Consider the following 25,896-nt stretch of genomic DNA (forward strand, 5'->3'; position numbering starts at 1 on the left):
AATCAATAGGGTCTGTATAATTTGATGCCTATTTAGTGGACTCAAATATGTCATTATTTTCCAAGTTACTTATCCACTCATCCCCTCAAATATGTCAAGATACCAAACCTTTGTTTTTCTCATCATTTTCCATTTGATTCACCATTCATCATTTGGTTGTTTGGAACAAGAGAAACAATCACTTATTGAACTCAAAAGGAAGTTTTAATGATCCATCATTAAGATTTTCCTCTTGGGAAGGAAATGATTGTTGCAAATGGAAAGGAATTAGTTGCAGCAACATTACCAACCATGTTGTCAAAATTGATCTTAGGAATCCATGCTACCCTAAAAAAGGAGAAGATTATCAACAAAACTGTTCCTTCTCAAAATATAAGCTTGAATCTCAATATATTCACCCTTCTCTTTCAAAGTTCAAATATCTTACCTATTTGGACCTTAGTGGAAACAATTTTAATTCAAGTCCAATACCAACTTGGTTCAATTCTATTAACCAGCTACAATATCTTTCTATCTCTGATTCTCATTTTAGTGGCATGATCCCAAATGATCTAGGAAATCTTACAAAATTGTACTTTCTTGATCTCAGCTTCAATTCTTGGTTACATTCTGATGATATCTATTGGGTTTCAAAACTTTCATTGCTTCAAAATCTTTACATGAGTGATGTTTTTCTTGGTAAGGTACAAAATTTATTCATGGTACTTAACATGCTTCCTTCTTTGTTTCAATTAGATTTGATGAACTGCAGCGTAATTACCAAAATGCGCAGCGATAATCAAATTGTTAGTTACACAAATTTTTCTAGCATCGAGTCTCTAAATCTTGCAGATAATAAATTTGATGTCTCGGATTTGAATGATTTAAGACACATGAGTAGTTCAGTTGAATTTATTGACCTTACTAATAACAGTCTCAGTTCAGTTCCATTTTGGTTGAGTAATTGTGCCAAACTTGGTTCTCTTTTTCTTGGAAACAATGTCCTTAATGGCTCAATTCCACTCCCTCTTCAAAATTTGACTTCATTGATAGAGCTTGATCTTTCCCAAAATAACATTGAATCTGTTCCATTGTGGTTTGGTGGGTTACATAGTCTTCAGTATCTGAATCTATCATTGAATCATGTAAACTCTATTGAGGACTCTTTACCAACATTTCTAGGAAATATGTGTAATCTTATATCACTAGATTTGTCTGGAAACAGAATTCAAGGAGGCGCACTCGTCGGCAATTTGAATTTGCAGTCTAACTGCATTGAATTTGGTTTAGAGGAACTTCATTTGAGCAACAATAATTTCAATGATCAGCTGCCAGAATGGTTAGGACAACTTCAAAATATGTTAATTCTCGGACTTCATTCAGGTTTTTTCCATGGTCCTATTCCACATATTTTTGGAAAATTGTTAAACTTGCAATATTTAATCCTTTCCAACAATCACTTGAATGGATCTATTCCAAATTCTCTGGGAAAATTGGCAAACTTAAGCTTCTTAAACATTTCTAATAACCACTTGATAGGAAATTTTCCTTGTAGTATAACATCACTTGTCAATATACAGTATTTAATTCTGAACAATAATAATTTGACTGGGTCTCTTCCTAATTGTATTGGACAATTTGTCAATCTAAACACCTTGATTATTTCTTCTAATCGTTTTTATGGTGTAATTCCTATGAGTATTGAGCAATTAGTTAGCCTAGAAAACCTTGATGTGTCAGAAAACTTTTTGAATGGTACAATCCCACAGAATATTGGTCAACTTTCAAATCTGCATACCTTTTATCTTAGTAAAAACAATTTGCAAGGGAAATTTCCTCAAAGTTTTGGTAAACTTAAGAACCTGCAAAATCTAGACTTGTCTCTCATCTCAACCATTTAGAAGGCATGTTTTCTGAGATAAAATTTCCTAAGTCACTAGCCTATGTGAACCTCACCAATAACCATATCACTGGATCACTTCCTCAAAATATTGCTCAAACATTTCCCAATCTCACTCACTTGCTTCTTGGAAACAACCTCATAAATGATTCCATTCCATATTCATTGTGCAAAATAAACTCTTTGTACCAAATTGACCTTTCAAGCAACAATTTAGTTGGCAACATTCCTGATTGTTGGAGTTCAACTCAAAGATTGAATGAGATGACCCTATCATCTAACAAACTATCCGGAGTTATTCCAAGCTCGTTTGGTAATCTTTCGACTTTGGTTTGGTTGCATTTGAATAACAATAGTCTTCGAGGGGAGTTTCCGTTATTCTTGAGGAATTTAAAGCAATTGTTAATCTTAGATATCGGTGAGAACAAAATGTCAGGGACTATACCTTCATGGATAGGGGACATTTTCTCCTTAATCCAAATTCTCAGGGTACATTCCATTACAACTTTGCAAACTTAGATAGGTTCCAAGGGTACATTCCGTTACAACTTTGCAAACTTTCAGCTTTGCAAATCTTGGACCTTTCCAACAACATGTTGATAGGTTCCATCCCTCCCTGCATTGGGAATCTTACAGCAATGATTCAAGGAAACAAACCATTAGTTTCCTTAGCTCCCGGAGGGCTGAGGTATATGGAATGGTATGAACAAGATGTGAGTCAGATCATTAAAGGAAGAGAAGATCATTATACGAGAAATCTGAAACTTGTGGCCAATGTGGATTTATCAAGCAACAATTTGAGTGGATCTATTCCTAAAGGAATAACTCTTCTTACGGCTCTACAAGGTCTAAACCTGTCGCACAATCATTTGTCCGGTGAAATTCCTACAACCATAGGGAACATGAAGTCGCTTGAATCTTTAGACCTCTCTCATGATCAACTTTCAAGCTCAATTCCTCACACCATGTCTAGTTTAACTTTTCTAAGTGCACTAAACCTGTCCTACAACAACCTTTCAGGACCAATTCCACAAGGAAACCAATTTTCAACACTTAATGATCCATTTATTTATGTTGGCAACAAATTTCTTTGTGGTGCGCCATTGTCCAATAAGTGTGATCCTGGTGAAAATGATATGGATGAAGATGAAAAAGAGGACAAGGCTGAGAAATTGTGGTTTTACTTTGTGGTAGCAATTGGTTTTGGTACTGGCTTTTGGGTTGTAGTTGGAGTTTTGTTGTTTAAGAAGTGTTGGAGGAAGGCTTACTTTAAATGCATTGATGAGACAGTACACAAGATAAAAGTCACATGCAGTAGAGAGTTAGAAAGGTTAAAGAAAACATGCATGGGAAACCCTGTTGATTAGTGAGAGATGATTGTGTGCAGGTAGCTTAATTGCTCATGTGATATAAAAGAATGTATCAATAAATTTTTCACTATTTGAAAAATAAATCATGATCATCAATAATGTAAATCTGGCGGATGCTAGCGTGGGTGTGAGGAACATATCTCTCACTGGTGAGAGAGTATTTTCACCGGCTATCATAGGTTTTTCCTGTTTTTTTTTTTTTTTAAGTAATTATTAATTATTAATTGAGAATTGAGAATATAATATTTTAATTATTATTATTAACAAAAACAAATACTTTCTCACCTAACAAATCCTTCCATCTTCTTCCTTCCCTGTAAATCGCAGGATCTAACAAGTTGGTGTGGACGAGGAAATTGAATTGGCTAAACAAGTTGACAAACCCTTCTTTACCTCAAATTTTCAAATCCTTCCATTGTAGCAAATCAACATTCATACTTTCATTGTAGCAAATCAAACGAGCAAAGACAACTGGTTTGGATCGATCGAGAAGCAGAGCAAAGTGAAGACAACGGAAGGCTCTTTGAGGTAAGTTTATCCGGCTTAATTATTTCCCTTAAATCCTTCATTTTTTGTCGACTATTCACGCTAGAATCCGCCTCAAATTCATAAAGATTTTCATAGATATGTTTATGAAATAGGGATGGTTAAACATTTGCTATGTCTGTTAAATATGTAGGCTTTGAGTCATGGAGGGTAGACCAAACAGTCAAAATCCATTGTTCGTGAACGTAGCTTCAGGGGAAGTAAGTGAATGTTGCTATTATGTTTTAATTTTTTAAATTTTGATAGTATTTTAAATAGTAACATTCAATCAAAATTTTAAAATTTTCTTGTCATATAACTACATATTATTTGGAGAATTGTTTATATAAAAAATTTGGATTTTATTTTTGTTAACGACTAAATTGTCCGGTAAAAAATTTGTGAGGATCAAAATGAGTCTTCACTCTAAAATTTATATGCAATGACCCTTTAAAACTTACATTGTTGGAATTCTCAAATACAATTTTATGCACAATCTGGTTTACTCAATTTTGCCCACCAAGTGTTTGCTGAAATGTGTGAGCAATGTGTTCTCTCTCGCAGTTTTTGGTAGGTTGTGTGTTTCAATTGTGCGAGTTAGGTAAATATACAGTTCATGGATTGGAAATTTTATAGTTATCTCCTAAACTGTTGATTATCTATGCAGATGTTGTTAGAGAGTTGTTGAACAAGTGGCCAGATCTTACTCAAATGATCGATGAGAATGGGAATTCTGCATTGCATCATGCTTGTAATAAAGGACACAGAGAGATTGTATGGATACTACTAACACGCGATTCAAATCTTTCTTTACAATACAACAACAATGGTTATACACCATTGCATCTTGCAGTGATGAATGGGAAAGTCTCAATCCTCAACGATTTTGTATCGGGAAGTGCTGCATCGTTTCACTATACCACAAGAGAAGAAGAGACAGTATTTCATTTAGCTGTGAGATATGGATGCTATGATGCTTTGGTTTTCTTGGTGCAGGTTGCAAATGGTACAAACTTATTGCACTGCCAAGATAGATATGGCAACACTGTCTTACATCTAGCAGTTTCAGGCGGTCGCCATAAGGTAAGAAATTGATGTGAGTTTTGAATATTGGAACCAAATTTTGGTACATATTATCCTTCAATATTATTCTATTCAATAGTTAAGGATTATTTTTCATCACAGTTTTATAATCATTGTAGATGACAGATTTCTTGATCAACAAGACAAAGCTGGATATCAATATTAGGAATAGTGAAGGGATCACAGCACTTGACATTCTTGATCAGGCTATGGACAGCATAGAAAATAGGTACCTACAAGCAACATTCATCCGAGCTGGTGCTAAGAGAAGCCTCCAATCTTCCTCCTTTTCACTTGAACTAGACAAGACCAATTTTCCCTCACCACCATCTAGGCGTTCTCCGTCGCGAAGGTATATATCTAATGAAATGGAAGTGCTAAGCGAAGTGGTTTCTTATGATTGTATTAGTCCTCCACCGGTTAGCAAAAGCACTGAATCTAGATCACCTCAGCCTCAAATAAGTGAGAGGTTTGAGAATGGAACCTATAATCCATATTACTTCTCACCGACTAATTTAGTGAAACACAAGCATCATAATAACAAAGAAAAAACGGAAAATATGAACCATACTAAGAGGAAAAACTATCATGAGATGCACAAAGAGGCAATACTAAATGCAAGAAACACTATTGTATTAGTGGCTGTTTTGATTGCAACTGTAACTTTTGCTGCTGGTATTAGTCCACCTGGTGGTGTGTACCAAGAAGGACCAATGAGAGGCAAATCAATGGTTGGTAAAACATCAGCTTTTAAGGTATTTGCAATAAGCAATAACATAGCACTTTTCACCTCATTATCTATAGTTATTGTTCTTGTTAGTGTCATTCCATTTAGAAGAAAACCACAAACAATACTATTGATCATTGCTCACAAGGTTATGTGGGTCGCTGTTGCGTTTATGGCAACTGGTTATGTTGCAGCTACATGGGTGATTTTGCCACATAATCAAGGGATGCAATGGCTAACTGTTGTGTTAATAGCACTTGGTGGTGGCTCTTTAGGTACAATTTTCATTGGTCTTAGCGTGATGCTTGTTGAACATTGGCTTAGGAAATCTAAGTGGAGAAAGAAAAGAAAGGAAAGTGGGGATGGAAATGCAGATTCAGATAAGGAAAGTGAAAATTCAGATTTTCAAAGCTCTTATCTACAAGGTTACCATTCATATTGATTCATTTGTTGGCTCCTAAGATGAAAATATTATGTACTATGTGTAGAAAATTATTTGTACATTAAATATCACTTCTTCAAGAATGTTAACTATGTATATTCCAAAATATTTTCTAAAACTGTTTCATACAGCAGAATCAGGCAGAAAAAGTTATAGCACGGTAACATCGGAAATTCTAAACCACTATCTTCATATCTTATCGCGATGTTTATCGAATCTTATCAATTTGTTTTAACTGGAAAGAGATCAGTGACAACAATATTTAGGAAGTTAGTTTTATCTTTTCCTAGTCATCAAATGCATTTGCTGTTTATGATTAAGTATAAACAATTCGTGGTAGGAACGCCTAATATATGAACTAATGCAATGATTCAACCCATAAGCCAACGGTTATAAAAGAGAAAGTGAAGATTTGAACATAAATAGTAGTTCAATACAATACAAAAACCATAATGAAATCAAATGATACTAGACTAGTAGAAATGGGAAAAAATTCAAATGGTAATAATGCCTAAACAACTCAAATTTCAGAAGAATCGATGAAAGAAAAACAACTAGTTAAACACCATAACAAGACATTTTAGAGTGCTAACATCATCACAATTCCAAATGTGATCAAAGTAGACAGAAAACTTGAAGCAAGCACCATGGTGGAAGATGAAGTAGCCTGATCCACGGAATCAGAAGAATAAGGTGAATCCGAAGGAGCCATGATCGGTGATGAACCTTCAGGCGGAACTGCAATGGTGGTAGGTGGAGATGCTGGAATTGAATGCGGCGCCATAACTTCAACGAGCAATTTTTGGCCATGGTTGCAATGATCATCAGTTCCACTTATGAAATAGAAAGGTCCTGATCTGTCAAGATTAAAAGTGCTCTTTCCATTGGTGAAAGTAGTGATTGGTGCACTTGTGTCACAGTTGAAGTAATCAAATTTCTCCACACTAAGAACCTAAAAAATTGTCGTAAAAATAAAATTGGTTTTTTCTTAACCCTTACAATTACAATAATAAAGGTGCATCAAGTTTTGAAATTAATACAGTTTCTTTATATATATTTTGATTTTAAAAACTTAGAGTGTGTTTGGATGAGGGATTCTAGAAATTCAAGGGATTTTAAATACTAAGCAATTCAATTGATTCAATTGAATTCCCTTGATTTTCAAATTCCAGTGTTTGGATAAAGTGTTGAAATTCCATCAATTGTAAAATTCTTTGTTTGGGTAATGTAATTGAATTTCCTTCATTTAATTTTATTTATTTTAATAAAATCGATCCTAAACCCAAAAATTGGCCGAAAAACCGAAAAATCGGTCAAAAACCATAAATCGGCTGAAAACCTAAATTCGACTATAAATCCTAAAATCGGCCGAAAAACCTAAAATCGGCCGAAAACCATAAAATCGGCCGATAATCCGAAAAAATTGAGTTTTTTGGGTTTAGGGACGATTTTAGATTCTTCGGCCGATTTTTTGGATGTTGGCCGATTTTGGGTTTTCGGTCGATTTTTGGTTTTTCGGCCGATTTTTTGGGTTTTCGGCCGATTTTAGGATTTATAGTCGATTTTAGGTTTTTTTGCCGATTTTTCGGGTTTCCGGCCGATTTTAGGGTTTATAGTCGATTTTTTGGATTTTGGCTGATTTTAGGTTTTCAGCCGATTTTTTGGGTTTTCGGTCGATTTTTGGTTTTTCGGCCGATTTTTTGGGTTTTCGGCCGATTTTAGGGTTTATAGTCGATTTTTTAATTTTGGCCGATTTTAGGTTTTTTTTGCCGATTTTTCGGGTTTCCGGCCGATTTTAGGGTTTATAGTCAATTTTTTCAATTTTGGCAGATTTTAGGTTTTCGGCCGATTTTTTGGGTTTTCGGTCGATTTTTGGTTTTTCGGCCTATTTTTTGGATTTTCAGCCGATTTTAGGGTTTATTGACGATTTTTTAAATTTTGGCAGATTTTAGGTTTTTCTGCCAATTTTTTGAGTTTTCGGCCGTTTTTAGTGTTTATAGTCGATTTTTGGGGCTTTTGGCCGATTTTAGGTTTTTTCTGCCGATTTTTGGATTTTCGGCCGATTTAGCGTTTATCGTAGATTTTAAGTTTTTCGGCTAATTTTAGGTTTTACGATCAATTAGTAATTTTTAAAAGTTTATGAAAAAGAAAGAATTTCAAATTATTTGGTTTTAAATAGGGATGGCAGAAAAACTCAAACCCGTGAGACCCACCCGAACCCAAACCCAAGTCAACGGGCGAAACCCGAATTGACTGGGTTTGGGTTTGGGTTTGGGTGACACCCGAAAATATAGGTGTGGGTTTGGTATCACTCAAACCCACACCCGAAACCCATACACCCACCCGAAACATGTTAAAATTACCTAAATACCCCCACATATATATATATAAGTGTAAAAGTAAAATTAGGTTTTTCACAAACCACAAACCAAAATTATGTTTGAATTTTGCTTGAAAGTTGGAGGAACTTAATTTTGGTTTAGTTGTAATTTAATTTCTTGAAAGACTATTTTGTAATTTTAAATTCCCTTGTAATTTTAAACCTATGTTTTTGCTAAGTGATTGACAATATGTTTAAATTCCATTGTTTTTGCTTAAATTTACCATGTTTTGCTTAAATTTGCAAAGTAGTACAAAATGTGTTGTGGGTTTGGGTTTGGGTGTAAAAAACCCGAACCCAATGGGTGTGGGCGTGGGTGTGGTTTTGCCACCCGAACAGATTTGGGTTTGGGTGTTGATTTCGGGTATGGGTTTGGTATCACTCAAACTCGCACCCGTGGGCGCCCATTGCCATCCCTAGTTTTAAATGTCATTTTGAAATTCTCTAAATTAAACTTGAACAAAATACTTCATAAATTTCAATCATTTTGAAAATTCTTCAAATTTTCATCCAAACAATGAAATTCATCTCAAATCATTTGAATTCCCTCAAAACATTACTTTACCCCAAAAAATTCCCTCATCCAAACACACTCTTAAAATAATTCACAGGGAAAGTAATATCAAATTCCAAAAAATAATTATTAACTTCAATCAAATCATTCATAAAAGTATAAGGAGAATGTTAACTTGTTAAGGGCACATGTTAAGGAGATAAATGTGGAAAATATTTATTGAACTTGTGGTGTATTCAATTCTATAAACATTAAATGTTTTCTATCATTAAATGCTATATTTATATTTTTAGGTAGCTTAACATGTGCCCTTAGGGCACAAGTTAACATAACCCTATATATATATATATATATATATATATATATATATATATATATATATGTGTGTGTGTGTGTGGGAAGCCCCATTATGCACCTCTCTTTTTTTAGGTGCACCGGTGCACCCCTGTATTTTACCTGTAATAGCAGGTTGCTTCAGTTGTTGGACAGTGGGGACCACAAGAGAGAAAAAACTAATTTTTAAATGAAAATTGGTTAATTATATTTTTTTCCTTGGTTGATTCTCAATCTCTTTCCTTAATTCATTTGCACTTTGCAGAAAAGTTATATTTCTCTTCTTTTTCAAGAACAACAACAATAAATCCAGACCCAAATTCATCATCCAATTTGTAAAATACCAGACCCAACCCAGTTTAAACAGTTCTACAATTGATTCCTCTAAATTAAGTAAAAGATGAAGAAGAACCAAATCCACCATTAAATTAGAGATTTTTTATTTAAGTTTCTTCAAATGTTGCTGAATTATTCTGGCAGCTATTTCAAATTCGATTTGCTGAACCAGTATCAAAGTCTCAATTGAGCATTTTACTCTATTCAATTTAATTGCAATTTTCAGGTTTTAATTTCTTTCAATTTTTACTTTACTGTTTGTTTCATTTGCATAGGTTCTGTTTGTTTGAAAACACCATGTTTATTGTAGCTCATATGAACAAGAAGATAGAATCGTTATTTGGTTAATATATTTTTTGTTTTCATTTGGTACTTTAAGCTCACCTGATATATTGTTTCAGGAAGCAATGAACCCCACTAATGCTTATTTATTTTTCATGCTACAGAGTATTTACCTATGTGTCAATTTTTTTTTTTTATAAGCAAAATATTGTATTGAAAAAAAAAAGTACAAGTAGTACTCGAGCCTTACAATACAAAAAGAGTACAAGAGTCTCAAATGCTTTGTAAACAACATAGAGGTTCCATACACCAATTAAAATACAAGTATCATGTTTTGCGCCCCGCTCTACAGCTAAACCAAAGCCAATAAATAAATTTGATATGGTCCAACACAGCAGAAAAATCAGCAACTTCGCATCTAAACAAAATATTATTTCTCATACGCCATAAACACCAAGTGGTTGCTAACCAAATTAGATGTCTGACCTTCGCGCCCTTCTTTGATTTAACAAGAGAACCAAAAAGCAAAAAATGTTTCCATCCACCTTCCTATAAGCTAGAATCAAAACCCATCCACAAAAATACTTTCCTCCACAATTCTTGGACTTTGCAACAATTAAAGAAAAGATGAAAACAATCCTCGACTTCCTGATAACAAAATACGCACGGTAAATCGTGTGGATTAGACAAAATACCTTTTGAAGTTAAAGCCGCTTGAGTCGGTAATTTGTCGAGTAGCAAACGCCATCCAAATACTCCCACCTTGGATGGAATATCATTCTTCCAAAGACTATGTCACTAGTACAGAAAACACTTTTTACATCTGGCCAAAACCCCATTTTACATCTGGCCCCAGTCAGAGGTAGACGTACAAGAAGTAGTAAGTTTACGCTTTTTACATCTGACATTCGCCAGATGTAAAAGTATCCCCTTTTACCTCTGTTCTAGTGTTTCAGCTGACCAATTTTTTTTTTAATTAAATTGGACCTTTTACATCTGACCAAGTCACCAGATGTGAAATAGTAACTTTATTTAATTTTTTATTTCAAAATCCTGCATTTTTTTTTTATATATTTTTAAATTCTATTTTGTAATTAAAAAAAAACCAAAATAGCATTACAATTCAACATTCAACCAAAATACAATTACATTCAACCAAGTCATTACAATTCAACATTCAACCAAGTCATTACAATTCAAATAAAATACCAAGTCTTACAATTCAAGCAAAATACCAACAATCCAAAATGTTATAACATTCAAGCAAAATACAAGTCATTAAAATTCAAAACATCCTAATTAATGTGAATCCATTGTAACTAACTAGCTACCTCGGGATTGTACAGGTCAAGAAAACAAGTAGCCCAGCTGTTTCACAATTCATACATCTCCTCCTCGGTTAATGACGTGGGATCATCGAACACCTACAATACATATACATGATCAAGAATGAAGCATATGAGAAGTGAGAAGGCTAGGATTAAAATCATGCCATTATAATTCCAAATACAAAACACGGCTAGGAAACTACAACAGCTAATGCAGCTAGGAAACAGGGAAGGAAGTGTTCCAAGAAGACAATTGTGAGAAATGTCAAGAATTTCTAATTGTGGAAGGAAGTCCTACACAGCTAGGAAACTACACAGCTAATGCAGAATGCATAAGTACTAATCAGGCAAATAGGCAAATACTTATATATGCAGAATGGGTCGTAGACACTAACGTTCGGCCCGACTAATGCAGAATGAAAGAAACTGCAGAAAACCATATATGCAGAAAAAAGCGACAATCAAGAAGAAAAAAAATACCTCCATCCAATTCTTTGTAATACTAGCGGTGACAATGTCAAGCATGTTCTTCATTACATAATATCCACAGTCATTACCGTTAGGTTGTCGCCTTGTCTACATATAAACGACATTTAGTTAATACATAAATAAATATCAATCATGTGTTATGAACGTAAATAAATATTAAAATTTACACCACACTTACTTTGGGAAAAGTCCATGTAGCCTTCTTTCTATTACCAAAAGTTGCCAATTGATGAACTTTAAAAGCACTAGAAAAATTTAAAAATCAACAAAGTTTTAATAGGCAGTAAGTGGACGAACAGAGGCAAACCAAAGGCAAACTAATTAAAATAATAACTTACTATGTAAAAAAATTCCTCGCTGCCTCAGGTATCTTACGGTGTAATGAACAAAGACAAACTATAACATTGTCCTTAGGACACATAATTATTAATTGCCAATGCCTGCTGTACACGTGAAAGAATGAGGTGAATCAAAACATTGTAATGAGGTGATGAAAGAATGAATATCAAGTGAAGTAAATCAAAACTAAAGGATTAAATAAGAGCTTACTCAAAAAGATGTGGTGCTATAGGGCTGGTTCTCTACTTTGAAAGAAAACAAGCAAAATGTATGACTAATGTATAGATCGGATTTGTATAAAAAATAGACCAATAATTATTAATTGATTTGAACTGTCATGATAGGTCCATAAATTGTTAAATATTAATAAATAAACTTGCTGCAGTTAATAAACCGGACATTCAATCTAACAGTTTAGATTTACAAAAAAATTGGCATTCAATTTCATCTTAATCTTAATAAACCTTTCGAAGGTTACATTAGGCAAAGCAGCGCTGTGGAGAGTAAAAAAATAAGAATGCAGAAAGGAAGGTGTAAGAGGTAAAATTAGGGTGTTAGGTAGAAGCCCCTAGAACCAAGCTTGGGAAGCCAGAAGCCACGCTACGATCAATAGAGATGTTTACTAGGCCATATCAAAGTCACCAAGGCTTTAAAATCAGAAGTCAACCTACAAACAACCCCTCTCATTTACCGAAATGTAGGGCATTCGTCCATTTATTTTTTTCTCTTCCCCTGCCACAATAATACCAGTCTGCATTAGTGAAATTGCAACATGGATGTAATCATGATGATGGAATATATGATGCATTGGCAACAAACTTACCGAGCTTACATAGTGATCCATCGTTAATTGCTTCCGCTTCTTCAGAGATGGACTCTCTGCCTGTCTTGGCAAGGGGCGCTTTGATGGAGTCGAACTCTGAAAGGTTTGTAGAACTTTAACTTAAAAACAGTTTATTTCAATATGATTCAAGAAATTCATTAGGTAAAAAAAGGGATTCAAAAGAACCTTAGTGGCAAGTTTCTTTTCTTTACGAGCTTGTCTCTCCCTTTCATCATATTCTTGATTTTCCTTCTCTACCAGCCGAATGAGGGTGTCACATCTCCTTGTTAGTTCCTGAGTTGTGCGTGACTTTACAAACCAATCAAAACGAAACAAGGGTGACATTCGAAATGCCGCCTTCAATTCATCCCAATTCCCATATCCAAGTTTGTGAGTCATGCATATCTGAAAATTTTGTGCCACAATAAAATAATATTAAGAATTTTCTGTTAAAAACCAGACAACATAATGAAGTGGGGATAAATGAATTCAATAAGAATAGACTAAAAATGAAAATTAAATAAAATCCACACCATGAATCGATCACATTCTTCATTGTATAATTTCCCTTTGTTTTGTCCATATTGTATCTTCAACTCTAGCCAAGGATTCTTGTAGCGGTCCAACTTCTTCCCAATAGCTTTCATGATCTCATCTTTCCGAGCTATTCTTGACTCACCTATTTCAATGTTTTTTATAATTCTGTCATAATCTACATCAATCAAGCAAAATACATAAATCAGAAGACCCATATTTTTTAAGATATGTGAATTTCAAGTTTTGGTTGGTAAATCAACACACATAAAAAAGGAAATATGTAGATGCATTGTAGCTGTCTCAATAAACACTACACAGTCCATCTCAACATATCAGAGTTGTTGGCCAATCAATCAAGCAAACTAAAGCTACTAGGATTGGGCAAGGATTTTGGATAATTTGCATAGTCTTCACATTTCATAACCACAATAGTACACCAAGAAGCGAGTAAACTGACTTTATCACACACAAAAACTTCCTTCAAAATACATATCTATACTCATCTGGATTCTACAAATTAGTTTTACTACTGCAAAATATTCACATTTTCATGTTCATGGCAACTTACCATTCAACTCCTTGTATCGCTCTCTGAAAACTTCTGCATATCTTTCTACTTCTTCTTCTGTCTTTCCTTCCATCTCAGAAGCAATACTTTTTATCCTTATGAATTTCTAGTTTTTTATTTCCACAAAGAACACATGGACATCGAAAATGTTCATTACTTTTAGGAGGAAGATTTTTTTCATCATTATTTTCGGGAGATGGAAGATTGATTTCAGCAAATCGAATAAATTCAATCACTCCCCGTTCAAACTCGGCACTTAATCTACTAGCTTTCATCCAACTACGATCCATACCTATGTTGTGAAATTAAGTTAAAACATGGTAACACCAACTAAAGTATTGGTTTCGTACCCGATGGGAAACCAATCACTTAAATGAATCAATTGTAGATGAAAAAAAACATAAATCAATTGCAGTAGAAACAATTCTAAGAGCTAAAACCAAGTAACAAACCACAAACCATGTAAAATCACGAAAGAAATCACAAAGAAATCAAGTAACAAACCAAGTAATAAACCACGAAAAAATCAGAACAAAGGGAGATTTTGCAACCAACAAACTGAGACAACAGAAAACACAAATTAGACCTTCTTCTATGCGTGAAAACAAATTCCTCACCACACACTTCCACCATAATCATACCCATCTCCCATCAAAACCACATAACCACGTAACAATTAAAAAGGAAAATCACGACAGAAATCAAAAAAAGGAAAATATTTAAAAAGGATTAAAAAAGAAAGAAGAGTACCTGAATCGATGTGAGAGAGAAAAACAAGCTTTGATTCATGAGAGTAGAGGCCGGAGAAAGAAAGAGAAGCTTCGATTTGGAGTTAGGGTTCGTGAGAGGGGACGGCGCTCGTGGTGAGTTGAGAGAGAGGACGGCGCTGGTTTTTGCGAAGGTGAGGACGGCTCTGGGTTGCTGCTTTTTGGGATGCGAATTGAAGGTGAGGACGGCGCTGGGTTCTTCGTACGTGAAGGTGAGAGGTGGGTGTTGCTGGGTTTATTTCTTTTGATAATTGGGAGAGAAGATACACTATATTACCTTGTTCCAAAAATTTTTTTTTTATTTAACCTGACTTTTTACATCTGTGACTAAATATGGCCCGATACATACATATTTTAGATAATTTTCACCATAATTACAAAATTGCCACCGCGTTTAGTTATGCTTCTGGTACATTGATGTCAGATATAAAAAGTCTTGTCTATTTATTTTTTACATCTGTGGATATTGAAGCCAGATGAAAAGGCTACTCCATATAGCCTTTTACATCTGACATATGCTCGTCAGATGTAAACATGATGTGTAATATGTCATATTTGTACTAGTGTGTAATGCATCCGATAAGTCTGGTTCTATAAAATTTGGCTCAAGGCGCAATTGCAAAAAATTATACACAGATTTTACACTGAATAAACCAGAATTTTCGGGAATTCAATGCCATCGATCTGCTGTATCCGAATGGAGCAGCAAACCGAACAGCAGCGGCTCTAATTCTGCTTTCTCTGCCACTTCACCTTGTGATAAAGATGTCAACCAATCTCTATTCCAATTAAAATGTGATATGTCTGTCTGAATTAAATCTGATCCCACACGGTCTTTGTGCAGCTCTTTCTCATATAAACTAGGAAATAAATTCCTTAACGGAGCGGATCCACACCATTTCTCTTTCCAAAAACTAATGAAAATACCGTCACCCAGCACGCTATTAACATGTGTAGGAAACCAGTAGTCTTCAACCTTTCCCCCGACTCCTACCACATCTCTCCACCATAGAGAATCCTTGGATCCTGTGAGCATGTTTTCCCGACTTAGTAACTTACCAGACAGAGTCCCATACCTGAACTGAAGAAGATCAAACCAAAGTGCTTCTTTCTCATTAATGCTCCTCCACTTTCATTTACATAACAGAGACAAGTTGGACAATTCTAAATTTCTAACACCTAGTCCACCCTTCTCTTTTGGTAAACAAACATGTGTCCATTTAACCCACCAAAGCTTTTTATCCTCCATACCTCCTCCCCAGAGAAAGTTCCTTTGTATCCGCAACAATTGATTAATAACGCAACGTGCAGCCTTATAAAAAGAGAAAAAGTATAAAGGAAGACTCGACAACACTGAGTTAATCAACGTCACTCTACCACCAATCGAAAGATTTCTACCAATCCAACTTGAAAGCCTTTTCTTCATAGACTCAATTATCGGTTTTCATGTCGCTTGCCTTCTCGAATTTGCTCCCACCGGAATGCCCAATAATTTGAAAGGAATGGAGTCATAACTACAATTAAAGTAAGTGGCAGCTGCTGCAAGAAAGTTGTCTTCCACATTAAGACCATAAAGCTTGCTTTTGACAAAATTAATTTTCAAGCCCGACACTAACTCGAATCCTCTTAAAATAGACTTTATAGTCCGAACATTATGTTTCATTAGATTTCTCGAGTTCGGAATTATTTTTAAGTCTAATTTTTTTATTTTACAATTTCTTATTTTAAAACGATGGATTTTTACGGCAAAAGTTGAAATAACGTTATACTATCATTTATAATTGGAAAGAAGAAAATTTTGGCTTAAATGCAGTTTTACCTTCTTATTTTGACTAAATCAGAATTTTTTCCTCCTATTTCACTAAAACAGTAATTAAGTGGAGTTTGATTCTGTGGAAAGTTAACTCGATTACGGTCATTTTGGTATCAGTTTGGTGAATTATTGATCAAAATATAAAAACGATCCCTCTAATTATGTCTTGTTTTGATTTTAGTCCCCGCAAAAATAAAAGTTTGATTTTAGTTCCTGAAAATACCAAAACTTTTAAACAAGCCCTTGAGGTGGATTTATGGCGGACATGTCATGTAGTTGATGATTTTTTATGCCGCTAAATCATCAACTACATGACATGTCAACAAAACATCCACCTCAAGGATATTTTGCAAGGACTAAAATCAAAATTTTTTTTTTGCTGGGGCTAAAATCAAAACAATGTATAATTGCAGGGACCGTTTTCATATTTAAGCCTAAAATAAAGCGACAACGCTAGCTTTTAAAATTAATTTATGGTCTTCCTTCAAAAAAAAAAAATAATTTATGGTCTAAAAACCACAAATTTAATTTATGGTCCGTTTGACCTGACTTTTTTAGGTCTTATAAGCTATCTGAAAACTAAAAAAGAAAATAATAGCTTTCTAGAAAAAAGCTAAAGTTTTTTTGGTGGTCGTTGTTTTTTTAGCTTCAAAGCTATTTTTAAGCTAAAAATTGTCTTGTAAAATATATTTTTAAAAACTTAAAAAAAAAATTTGACAATGAAGTGTATAAATAAAAGAAAGATAAGTATGTACAAAAAAAGCTCTGAATATTTTTAAAAAGGTATGTTTCAAGCTAGCTTATTTTATTCAACTTTCCACGTTGAAAAAGAAAATTATTTTTTATAATTAAGAGCTTTATTGAAAGAGTGTTTGTCCCAACTTCTCATTTTAAAGAGAATAAAAAGCTAAAAAAAGTCAGGTCAAACGAGCTCTTAGAATATTACTAATACTGTAAAAGCTATTTTAAACTTACATTCGGATACACAACGAGTTATAGCGCGTATCTTTGAGTTTAAAATACGGTACCGGTTATGCGAAAGCATGCGGAACCTTTAAATTAAATTTCTACTAAAAATAACTTTTTAAGTAAAAATTGATTATTTTTCAAATGAAATCGACAATCTTTTATACTATAACTAATATTTCCGTGCACTTGCGAACCTATCAAATGACAAACAAATGAGAACAATAATTTGAATTATCGGACTCCGAATGTATAAACAAATTGTAATAACAGTATCACTGGAAACCTAGTCTTAATGAAAGGGCCACAATGTTTGACTAAAACTACCAATTTCGACTGAAGATTTCGAATTTTATCAATTCAACCATCCAATATCACCTAATTGGACTAACAAAAAAAATGAGAATAAGAATTTTGATGATCGACCTCCGAATGTATAGACCGATTGTAATAATAGGCTCACCGGAACCTAATTTTAATGAAAAGACCATGAATGTAACATCCCACTTTAATTACTAGAAGCAATAATAATTAGAGATATATTTGAGAAGAAATTGTGTGAAGTTATTATAATGGACTAATGGTAACACAAGAGCAAAGATTGACACAACTAATGAAAGAAGCCTAATTCTATGTGGGACCCACAATTTCCTAATGAAAATTGACCAAACTGTTATAAACTAATGTAAATAAGAACAATAGTATAGATGAAGAAGAGAGAAAAGAGAGAAAGAATAGTGTATGTTATTCACCATTAGGATTAGGGTTCCAATATAGTGATACATAGTATCTATATATAGGTAAACATATTGGGCCAATTACATGGGCTAGGACATCCACTAATAATATTCATAACACTCCCCCTTGGATGTCCATCGAGGATATGCCTCATTAAAACCTTTACTAGAAAAAACCCGGTGGGAAAAAAATTCTAGTGAAGGAAAAAGAGTACAACATCCTTTGTGTTTGAACTGCCTCATTAAAAACCTTACCAGGAAAACCCAATGGGACAAAACCATGGTTAAGGGAAAAAGGGTGCAGAACACAATTATATCTCCCCCTCATGAAGACAATTATATATGAGACGAATAAGAGCAATTAATCTTCAATACAGTTGATAAGAAGCTTTACTTGATGATGACTTTGTAGAAAGACTTGATTCTTCTTCTTTAATATAATCTTCTCTGAATTAGCTGTTGATGCAGTATTATCTTCTTCAAATTTCTTGTATGTGTAGAATCACAAACTTCAACAAAACCACACTCTGAACTTTCTGAATGTAGTGTTAAAACTTCCACATAATCGGATGATATTGTTGTATCTCTAAGATACAAATTATATACTTGACTTTGCTCCAATATTTTTGAGTTTATTGATACCATCACATACATAATTAGCAAAATGCAATAGTGTTCTCAATTGAACTAAAATATGGTCCTTCAAGACCAATTCAAGTAAGTGATCATTTTCTTGAGACATGAAATGATCTTTGTTCACATCAAGTGACAATAAATTAGATTTGTTAATATCAAATATATTTCATTTCAAACTTTTCTTTAATCAATAGATTTCAAGAACTCTTCGAGAGTTTATGTCATCATATAACAAATTCATTTCCAAAGTGACTTATTCATTTCATTAAGTCATCTCTTCGATAGTTTGAAATGTATGTCTCGTGGAAATTAAATTCTTCATGGAGTTTTATATAATCCACGTTGTAACACCCAAACCCGTTATTTAATTAACTCTGCCTTTATAAAATCTTTTTCGAAAATACGCAGCGGAAAAATTGAAAATCTGATTTATAAAGCGCTGGTTTGAATATCACAAACTTCATTCAAAGATAATACTAATACATTTATCTAGTAAAATATTCGAATGAACTAAAAACAAAACCTCGCATCGAACGATGCGTTATTAGTTATACAAAACGGATACTTTTCAAATGAAAGCTTAAGACCAACAGAGTATACTAAGAGGACTACATGCGTATACATATAAAAACCCCTTTTTCCCGTGTCTCAATCAGAGCAGAGCTTCACCATTGCACTCGGACGAGGCTAACACATTACCTGTCAACCTGGACCCCCAAAGGTCCAGCAATTAACACAAAGCAGAGAGTTAGAAAACATAAACATAAATATAAGTGTGAGTAGTATACTACACACTTCACACGCTATCATACATTTCTAACTCACGCACATACATCGTCAAATACGACTACCAATTAATCATTCATTTACAAACACACCAATCATATAGTTTCACGTCTTCTCGGACACTACCAAAGTGTACATTTTATAGTCATGACGGACTCTACACTTGTTCATTTTATAGTCATGACGGACTCTACATTTGTTCATTTTATAGTCATGACGGACTCTACTCATATACCAAGACATGGCAACAATCACAGTATTAAACAATTAGTAAATACCAAAGCTTAACACATACGGAAAACACATTACAATCCGATCAGATAATGTCACATAACAATTATCAAATACATGTGCATTTACCCTAATGCATCTAATGCCAATTATCCAATGTCATGTCATCCCTAGACACGACTAATGCATGTGGTACCATTTCCACGTTGTTCAGATTTCAGTCATGACGGACTGTTCAGATTATAGTCATGCACGGACTGTTCAGATTATAGTCATGCACGGACTGTTCAGATTATAGTCATGCACGGACTCTACATCAGTTTTACATCGTTGCTGGATGGTGTCAGTTTTAGATCATGCAGGATCATCATCAATACAGTTTTAAATCATGTCGGATCTCGGTTATCATCAACCATCTCACTCATAAAGAGGAGTCTCACAGTTTTATATCATGTTTGGATATGGGCTCCAGATCTCGGATAACATAATCCCATCTTCGGCCACTTTTCATAAACATAATCTATTTTCATCAATTATTGGAATTCACATGATTCCCATAACACAATTATTCATGAATGCATGATTACTTTTAAACACATCAAATACATGACGCTATCTAGCTCGAAGCTATTCATTCACTGATGCGGAAACACAATTCCAACATCTAACACATTAGGATAACACAATATCCTATCACTCAAATCATAATTATTCACATGATAATTATCTGCATAACCATTTTTATACACATAAGTTTCATTTACACTTATGTCATAAAACACACATCATTTCCTTAACATTGCAAATTAATGCTAAAACATAAACATAGTCACTTGAACTACAAGTCATTGCATACGCGTGCGAATCATATAACGATTAACAATAAGCATTAACAACATCAACATGTATCAACAAACATGTAAGGATACCCTTAAACCATGTTACAAGTGCCTAATTGTACTTAAAACAATTATCAAAAAGTTGCTGTCACAGTGCTGTTCGCTGAGCGAATCCGTAGCGAACCCGTAGCGAACACGTAGCGAACACGTAGCGAACCCGTAGCGAACACGTTCGCTGTAGCGAACAGGTAGCGAACTACATCAGAGGGTTGCAGGTACATGGCGAACAGATAGCGAACCCGTAGCGAACTTATTCGCTAAGCGAATCCGTAGCGAATCCGTAGCGAACTTATTCGCTGAGCGAATCCGTAGCGAATCCGTAGCGAACTACACCAGAAATATCTGTTCTTGAGTTTTCTAAGGCGGTTTAACATTGAATCAACTCAAAAATTCATCCAAACATGTTATAAATTCATATAAACAGCCATTCCAAACATATATGGTATCAAGGAACATTAATCATCCCTTCCAAACATCCAAATACCTCAAATAATCAAAATCATGCCAATTTCTTGCAAAATAAGCAAAGTTGCATAAACATGCAAATCATTGATCAAACATCTACATATTCCCATTTTCAACTCCCCAAAGTTGTTTACCTCATCTACCATGAGTTCACTACACATGTTAGGATCAAAAGAATCCATTTTCCATTAAGAAAATCACCCACAAAACCCACAAGAAAATAGAGTGGAAAGAGTTTGGGAATGGAGGAATCGACATCCTCCCCTCTTCCGAATCACTCACGAATATGTAATCTAACTCTCGTACCTTAGCTCGACGAATCCACAAGCTTGCTCTTCTCTTTCTCTCCCACGAGCTCTCCCTCTCCCTCATGAGCTCCTTGCCCTAGCTAAGCTCTTCAACTTCTCATGGATTGCAACTTATGAGACTATTCATGGTTGACTTGGCTACTTATAGCTCTCTCTCTATTCTCATGGATCAAAGCCCACTTGGCTTAGGCCCAATGCCTATTCCACGCCCAAAGGCCCAAACAACATAACTTCTCGCTCATTAACTTACGTTCTCGCTAAATGATTATTCGCCGCTTAATAATTTAATTATAAATCACGCCCTCGCGTAATAAAATAATTAAATAACGAATACTAAATTTTGGGTCGTTACAACTCTACCCCCCTTAAAAGATTTTCGCCCTCGAAAATTACCCGACTAAAACACAACTCCGGATAAACTCCCTCATCCGACTTGCTAATTCCCAACTTGCATTCTAACCAACGGGTTTTCTAGTCATAATACCTTAACCGATACGGTCTCTTACACAAACTCCGATTCAAATTCACACTTCTTCCGGATTCGTACCAACAAAACATACAAACTCCAAACCAAACCAAGTTTGACAAAATCAGTCAATCCCAATCGACACAATTTCGTCTACTCATCAACAATAGATCAAGGACAGCTAATCCCTTGATTTGTCGATAGATAGTCAACAATCGTGATGATGGCATAAACCATTCTCATCAAACTACTTAAAACTTTAACTTAACCTCTTACGGTACTCGCAGCACTACTCCAAAACAAAACCACTCCACTCGAAATACTCCGAAAGACCCTTCCGTTGCATACTTCACAACTTTCCAAATTCCATAAGTTCTCAACTGCGTCGAATCTCACTCCAACCATTCATTCGGTAGCACAACTCCTACGCTCATCTGCTGTCTAACTTCTCAAATTTCTTAACACATGCCAAAAATATACTATCCAACCGTCAAATTCTTTTTCCTTGCAATTCCCCAAATCATTGCGTCGAACATTCAACATAACTGTTTTATTTTCCAAATAATCTCTTATCCAATTTCTGACTTCCTTAACATGACCTTCCCGATATCATTTCCTGTCGAAATATTCTTATCCAAAATATTACCTTAAGTCACTCGTCGACTCACTATCATCCCACCGTTCACGACGAAAATATCCATAATCATTTATTTCCTTCCCACATGGTATTACTATACTATTCCCATAGATACGATGTGTCCGACATCTCTAATCTCCACCGACTTTTCCATTTCATAGTTAACTTTTTCCAATTGCTACAAAACATCATTTGACACTTACTTTGAGCATTGCTTCCAAATTCTTAATACACATTTTCCAAACACAACAATCACTTATGTGTGAGATAGTCATTTCCGCAAATTCTTACTTGACATAAGTCACTTTCTTACGTCTCTCTAATACTCGTGCTCGACACGTTTCCAAAGGCTAACTTTCTTATCCCTAAACATCCAAAGGTAACACTTCGCACTTAGCTTCTCAAATCCTTCCAAGAAATGACCACTCGGTTCAAACATACTCAACCTTTACAAATCCTTCCTAGGCTCTTCTTGATCACCTAGTAATTCTGTATTTAAATCTCAGCTACTATCAAAAGTTGATTTCCAAACAACCATGATCTCCGTCTTGTTGATTCCAACACAACTCTCATCAGATTCCTCTGAAAACTTTTCATCAACAAAGCTTCCATCTTTATCACTCTTCCTCCTCTTTGAGGATGAACCATCAAGTGAAAGACAACCAAACAATGGAACATTCTTGCTACGAGTTCCGCTAGAAACACCACCAGTCCCACTTATTGTAATCGGGTTTTTGGTTCCCTAACCACACCTTCCATCCTTGACATCAATCTCCCACTTAACTTAACCCTCAAGGTACCCACCATTCGCATACTCGTCGTATGATCATCACTAGGTTTTCTTACCCTTGACGCACACGTCTTCCCGTTTCCCAGCAACGGTTTTCACTTAACATTTCAATCTGCTCCATCGTCCCCCAATGGCCACATTCTCCCTACGGCTAAACAACTTCATTCCGACTCACTCCGAAATGATCATCTGATACTTCCTCCAAAGTATTCTCCAAATAAGAACTCCACTTCGAACAATGCTACTCAATTTTAAACAATCCACTTCAAGAACATCTCTATTCGTCCTTACTTCTCGCGTTCGAAACATCTTGGAGAGACAAAATCTTCTCCCCCACTTATCTCAAACCCACCTTTACACTTCCACTAGAACATCCGGTGTAAGCACCTAACCGTCCTATCGATTCCAAATATATTCCTCTCAAGAGAAATCTAATACCGACAGCATTCACATGCATGTCGTATGCAAAGGGTAAACATAAGGTAAGATATCTAAGCATCTACTCAAAACCCCGGTGCAGTCCTCTTGACATACACACCACTGCAAAATACATAAACACACTATTCCCGTCTATGCTAACGTAACAACCTACGTAACAACTAGCATACATAATTACTACCACATGTCTATACATATATTTATAACTAAACTATATGTAAGACAATGAAACATCCATGTACACAAGACATCGAGTCAAGTACATGCATTACATTTCGTTTGTCCGCATACTTACAACATCTACTCAAACATGTATAAAACATAGCATGTTCTCAAACAAGTTCCCATCATGAGAATACATTCACATAGTTCAATTAAAGAACCACACTAAGTACTAGTAATCAATCTACCACATGTTATAAACAAACATATAACAACACACATTAGGATCTACTTACATCCTACTCCTTTCTCACTCTAGTGAAAAATTCATTTTCACTTACTCAAAAGAAAATAATCTTATATTTTCAACAAAATCTTCATCACATGCAGTTTTACATCATGCTGGATCATCAACTATTAGCAATAAGCATCTACAAACCAAAGTTCAAACCACACAAATTTTTAAAACTTAAGCATAAAAATACTCAACCACTACTTGACTTGATAACTTATAACAATGATAAGTATCAATCGCATCAAGTACACACAACAAGAAAAGACAGACACAACTGGCACACACGCTCACTCGATCTGACTGCACAGACCGGCTCTGATTGACACACAACCTCACAGTCCGAAGACGACCTGCTCTGATACCACTTTGTAACACCCAAACCCGTTATTTAATTAACTCTGCCTTTATAAAATCTTTTTCGAAAATACGCAGCGGAAAAATTGAAAATCTGATTTATAAAGCGCTGGTTTGAATATCACAAACTTCATTCAAAGATAATACTAATACATTTATCTAGTAAAATATTCGAATGAACTAAAAACAAAACCTCGCATCGAACGATGCGTTATTAGTTATACAAAACGGATACTTTTCAAATGAAAGCTTAAGACCAACAGAGTATACTAAGAGGACTACATGCGTATACATATAAAAACCCCTTTTTCCCGTGTCTCAATCAGAGCAGAGCTTCACCATTGCACTCGGACGAGGCTAACACATTACCTGTCAACCTGGACCCCCAAAGGTCCAGCAATTAACACAAAGCAGAGAGTTAGAAAACATAAACATAAATATAAGTGTGAGTAGTATACTACACACTTCACACGCTATCATACATTTCTAACTCACGCACATACATCGTCAAATACGACTACCAATTAATCATTCATTTACAAACACACCAATCATATAGTTTCACGTCTTCTCGGACACTACCAAAGTGTACATTTTATAGTCATGACGGACTCTACACTTGTTCATTTTATAGTCATGACGGACTCTACATTTGTTCATTTTATAGTCATGACGGACTCTACTCATATACCAAGACATGGCAACAATCACAGTATTAAACAATTAGTAAATACCAAAGCTTAACACATACGGAAAACACATTACAATCCGATCAGATAATGTCACATAACAATTATCAAATACATGTGCATTTACCCTAATGCATCTAATGCCAATTATCCAATGTCATGTCATCCCTAGACACGACTAATGCATGTGGTACCATTTCCACGTTGTTCAGATTTCAGTCATGACGGACTGTTCAGATTATAGTCATGCACGGACTGTTCAGATTATAGTCATGCACGGACTGTTCAGATTATAGTCATGCACGGACTCTACATCAGTTTTACATCGTTGCTGGATGGTGTCAGTTTTAGATCATGCAGGATCATCATCAATACAGTTTTAAATCATGTCGGATCTCGGTTATCATCAACCATCTCACTCATAAAGAGGAGTCTCACAGTTTTATATCATGTTTGGATATGGGCTCCAGATCTCGGATAACATAATCCCATCTTCGGCCAC

At 34.9% G+C, this 25,896-nt stretch overlaps 3 protein-coding genes across 8 annotated transcripts; 2 read left to right on the forward strand and 1 right to left on the reverse strand.

Moving 5' to 3' along the window:
* LOC123916233 (ankyrin repeat-containing protein ITN1-like) lies at nucleotides 1–6,206 on the forward strand. Of its 6 annotated transcripts, none has more exons than XM_045967641.1 (5): nucleotides 1–3,398; nucleotides 3,577–3,777; nucleotides 3,929–3,995; nucleotides 4,442–4,857; nucleotides 4,977–6,206. In XM_045967641.1, exons 4-5 carry the CDS (start codon nucleotides 4,486–4,488, stop codon nucleotides 6,024–6,026), a joined length of 1,422 nt encoding a protein of 473 aa, XP_045823597.1. In that variant the 5' UTR covers nucleotides 1–3,398; nucleotides 3,577–3,777; nucleotides 3,929–3,995; nucleotides 4,442–4,485; the 3' UTR covers nucleotides 6,027–6,206. The 6 variants fall into 6 exon arrangements, with proteins under 6 accessions (XP_045823597.1, XP_045823598.1, XP_045823596.1 ...); XM_045967642.1 differs by having other exon boundaries at nucleotides 1–3,266; XM_045967640.1 differs by having other exon boundaries at nucleotides 2–3,428.
* Nucleotides 92–3,332, forward strand: LOC123916232 (receptor-like protein 46). Its single transcript, XM_045967639.1, is given in 4 exon segments — nucleotides 92–193; nucleotides 195–1,862; nucleotides 1,865–2,377; nucleotides 2,380–3,332. Coding segments are annotated over 4 exon segments (3,150 nt in total). The 3' UTR covers nucleotides 3,247–3,332.
* A 6,177-nt stretch (nucleotides 6,207–12,383) lies between the features above and the next one.
* Nucleotides 12,384–14,081, reverse strand: LOC123916234 (ISWI chromatin-remodeling complex ATPase CHR17-like). The gene is made up of 5 exons (XM_045967647.1): nucleotides 13,956–14,081; nucleotides 13,384–13,562; nucleotides 13,037–13,255; nucleotides 12,851–12,946; nucleotides 12,384–12,759 (listed from the first exon to the last, which is right to left on the reverse strand). The coding sequence occupies exons 1-5, from the start codon at nucleotides 14,026–14,028 to the stop codon at nucleotides 12,742–12,744; spliced, it is 585 nt and encodes a 194-aa protein (XP_045823603.1). The 5' UTR covers nucleotides 14,029–14,081; the 3' UTR covers nucleotides 12,384–12,741.
* Nucleotides 14,082–25,896: the final 11,815 nt, after the last annotated feature.

The sequence above is a fragment of the Trifolium pratense genome, linkage group LG3 (genome assembly GCF_020283565.1).
Source record: "Trifolium pratense cultivar HEN17-A07 linkage group LG3, ARS_RC_1.1, whole genome shotgun sequence".
NCBI lineage: Eukaryota > Viridiplantae > Streptophyta > Magnoliopsida > Fabales > Fabaceae > Trifolium > Trifolium pratense.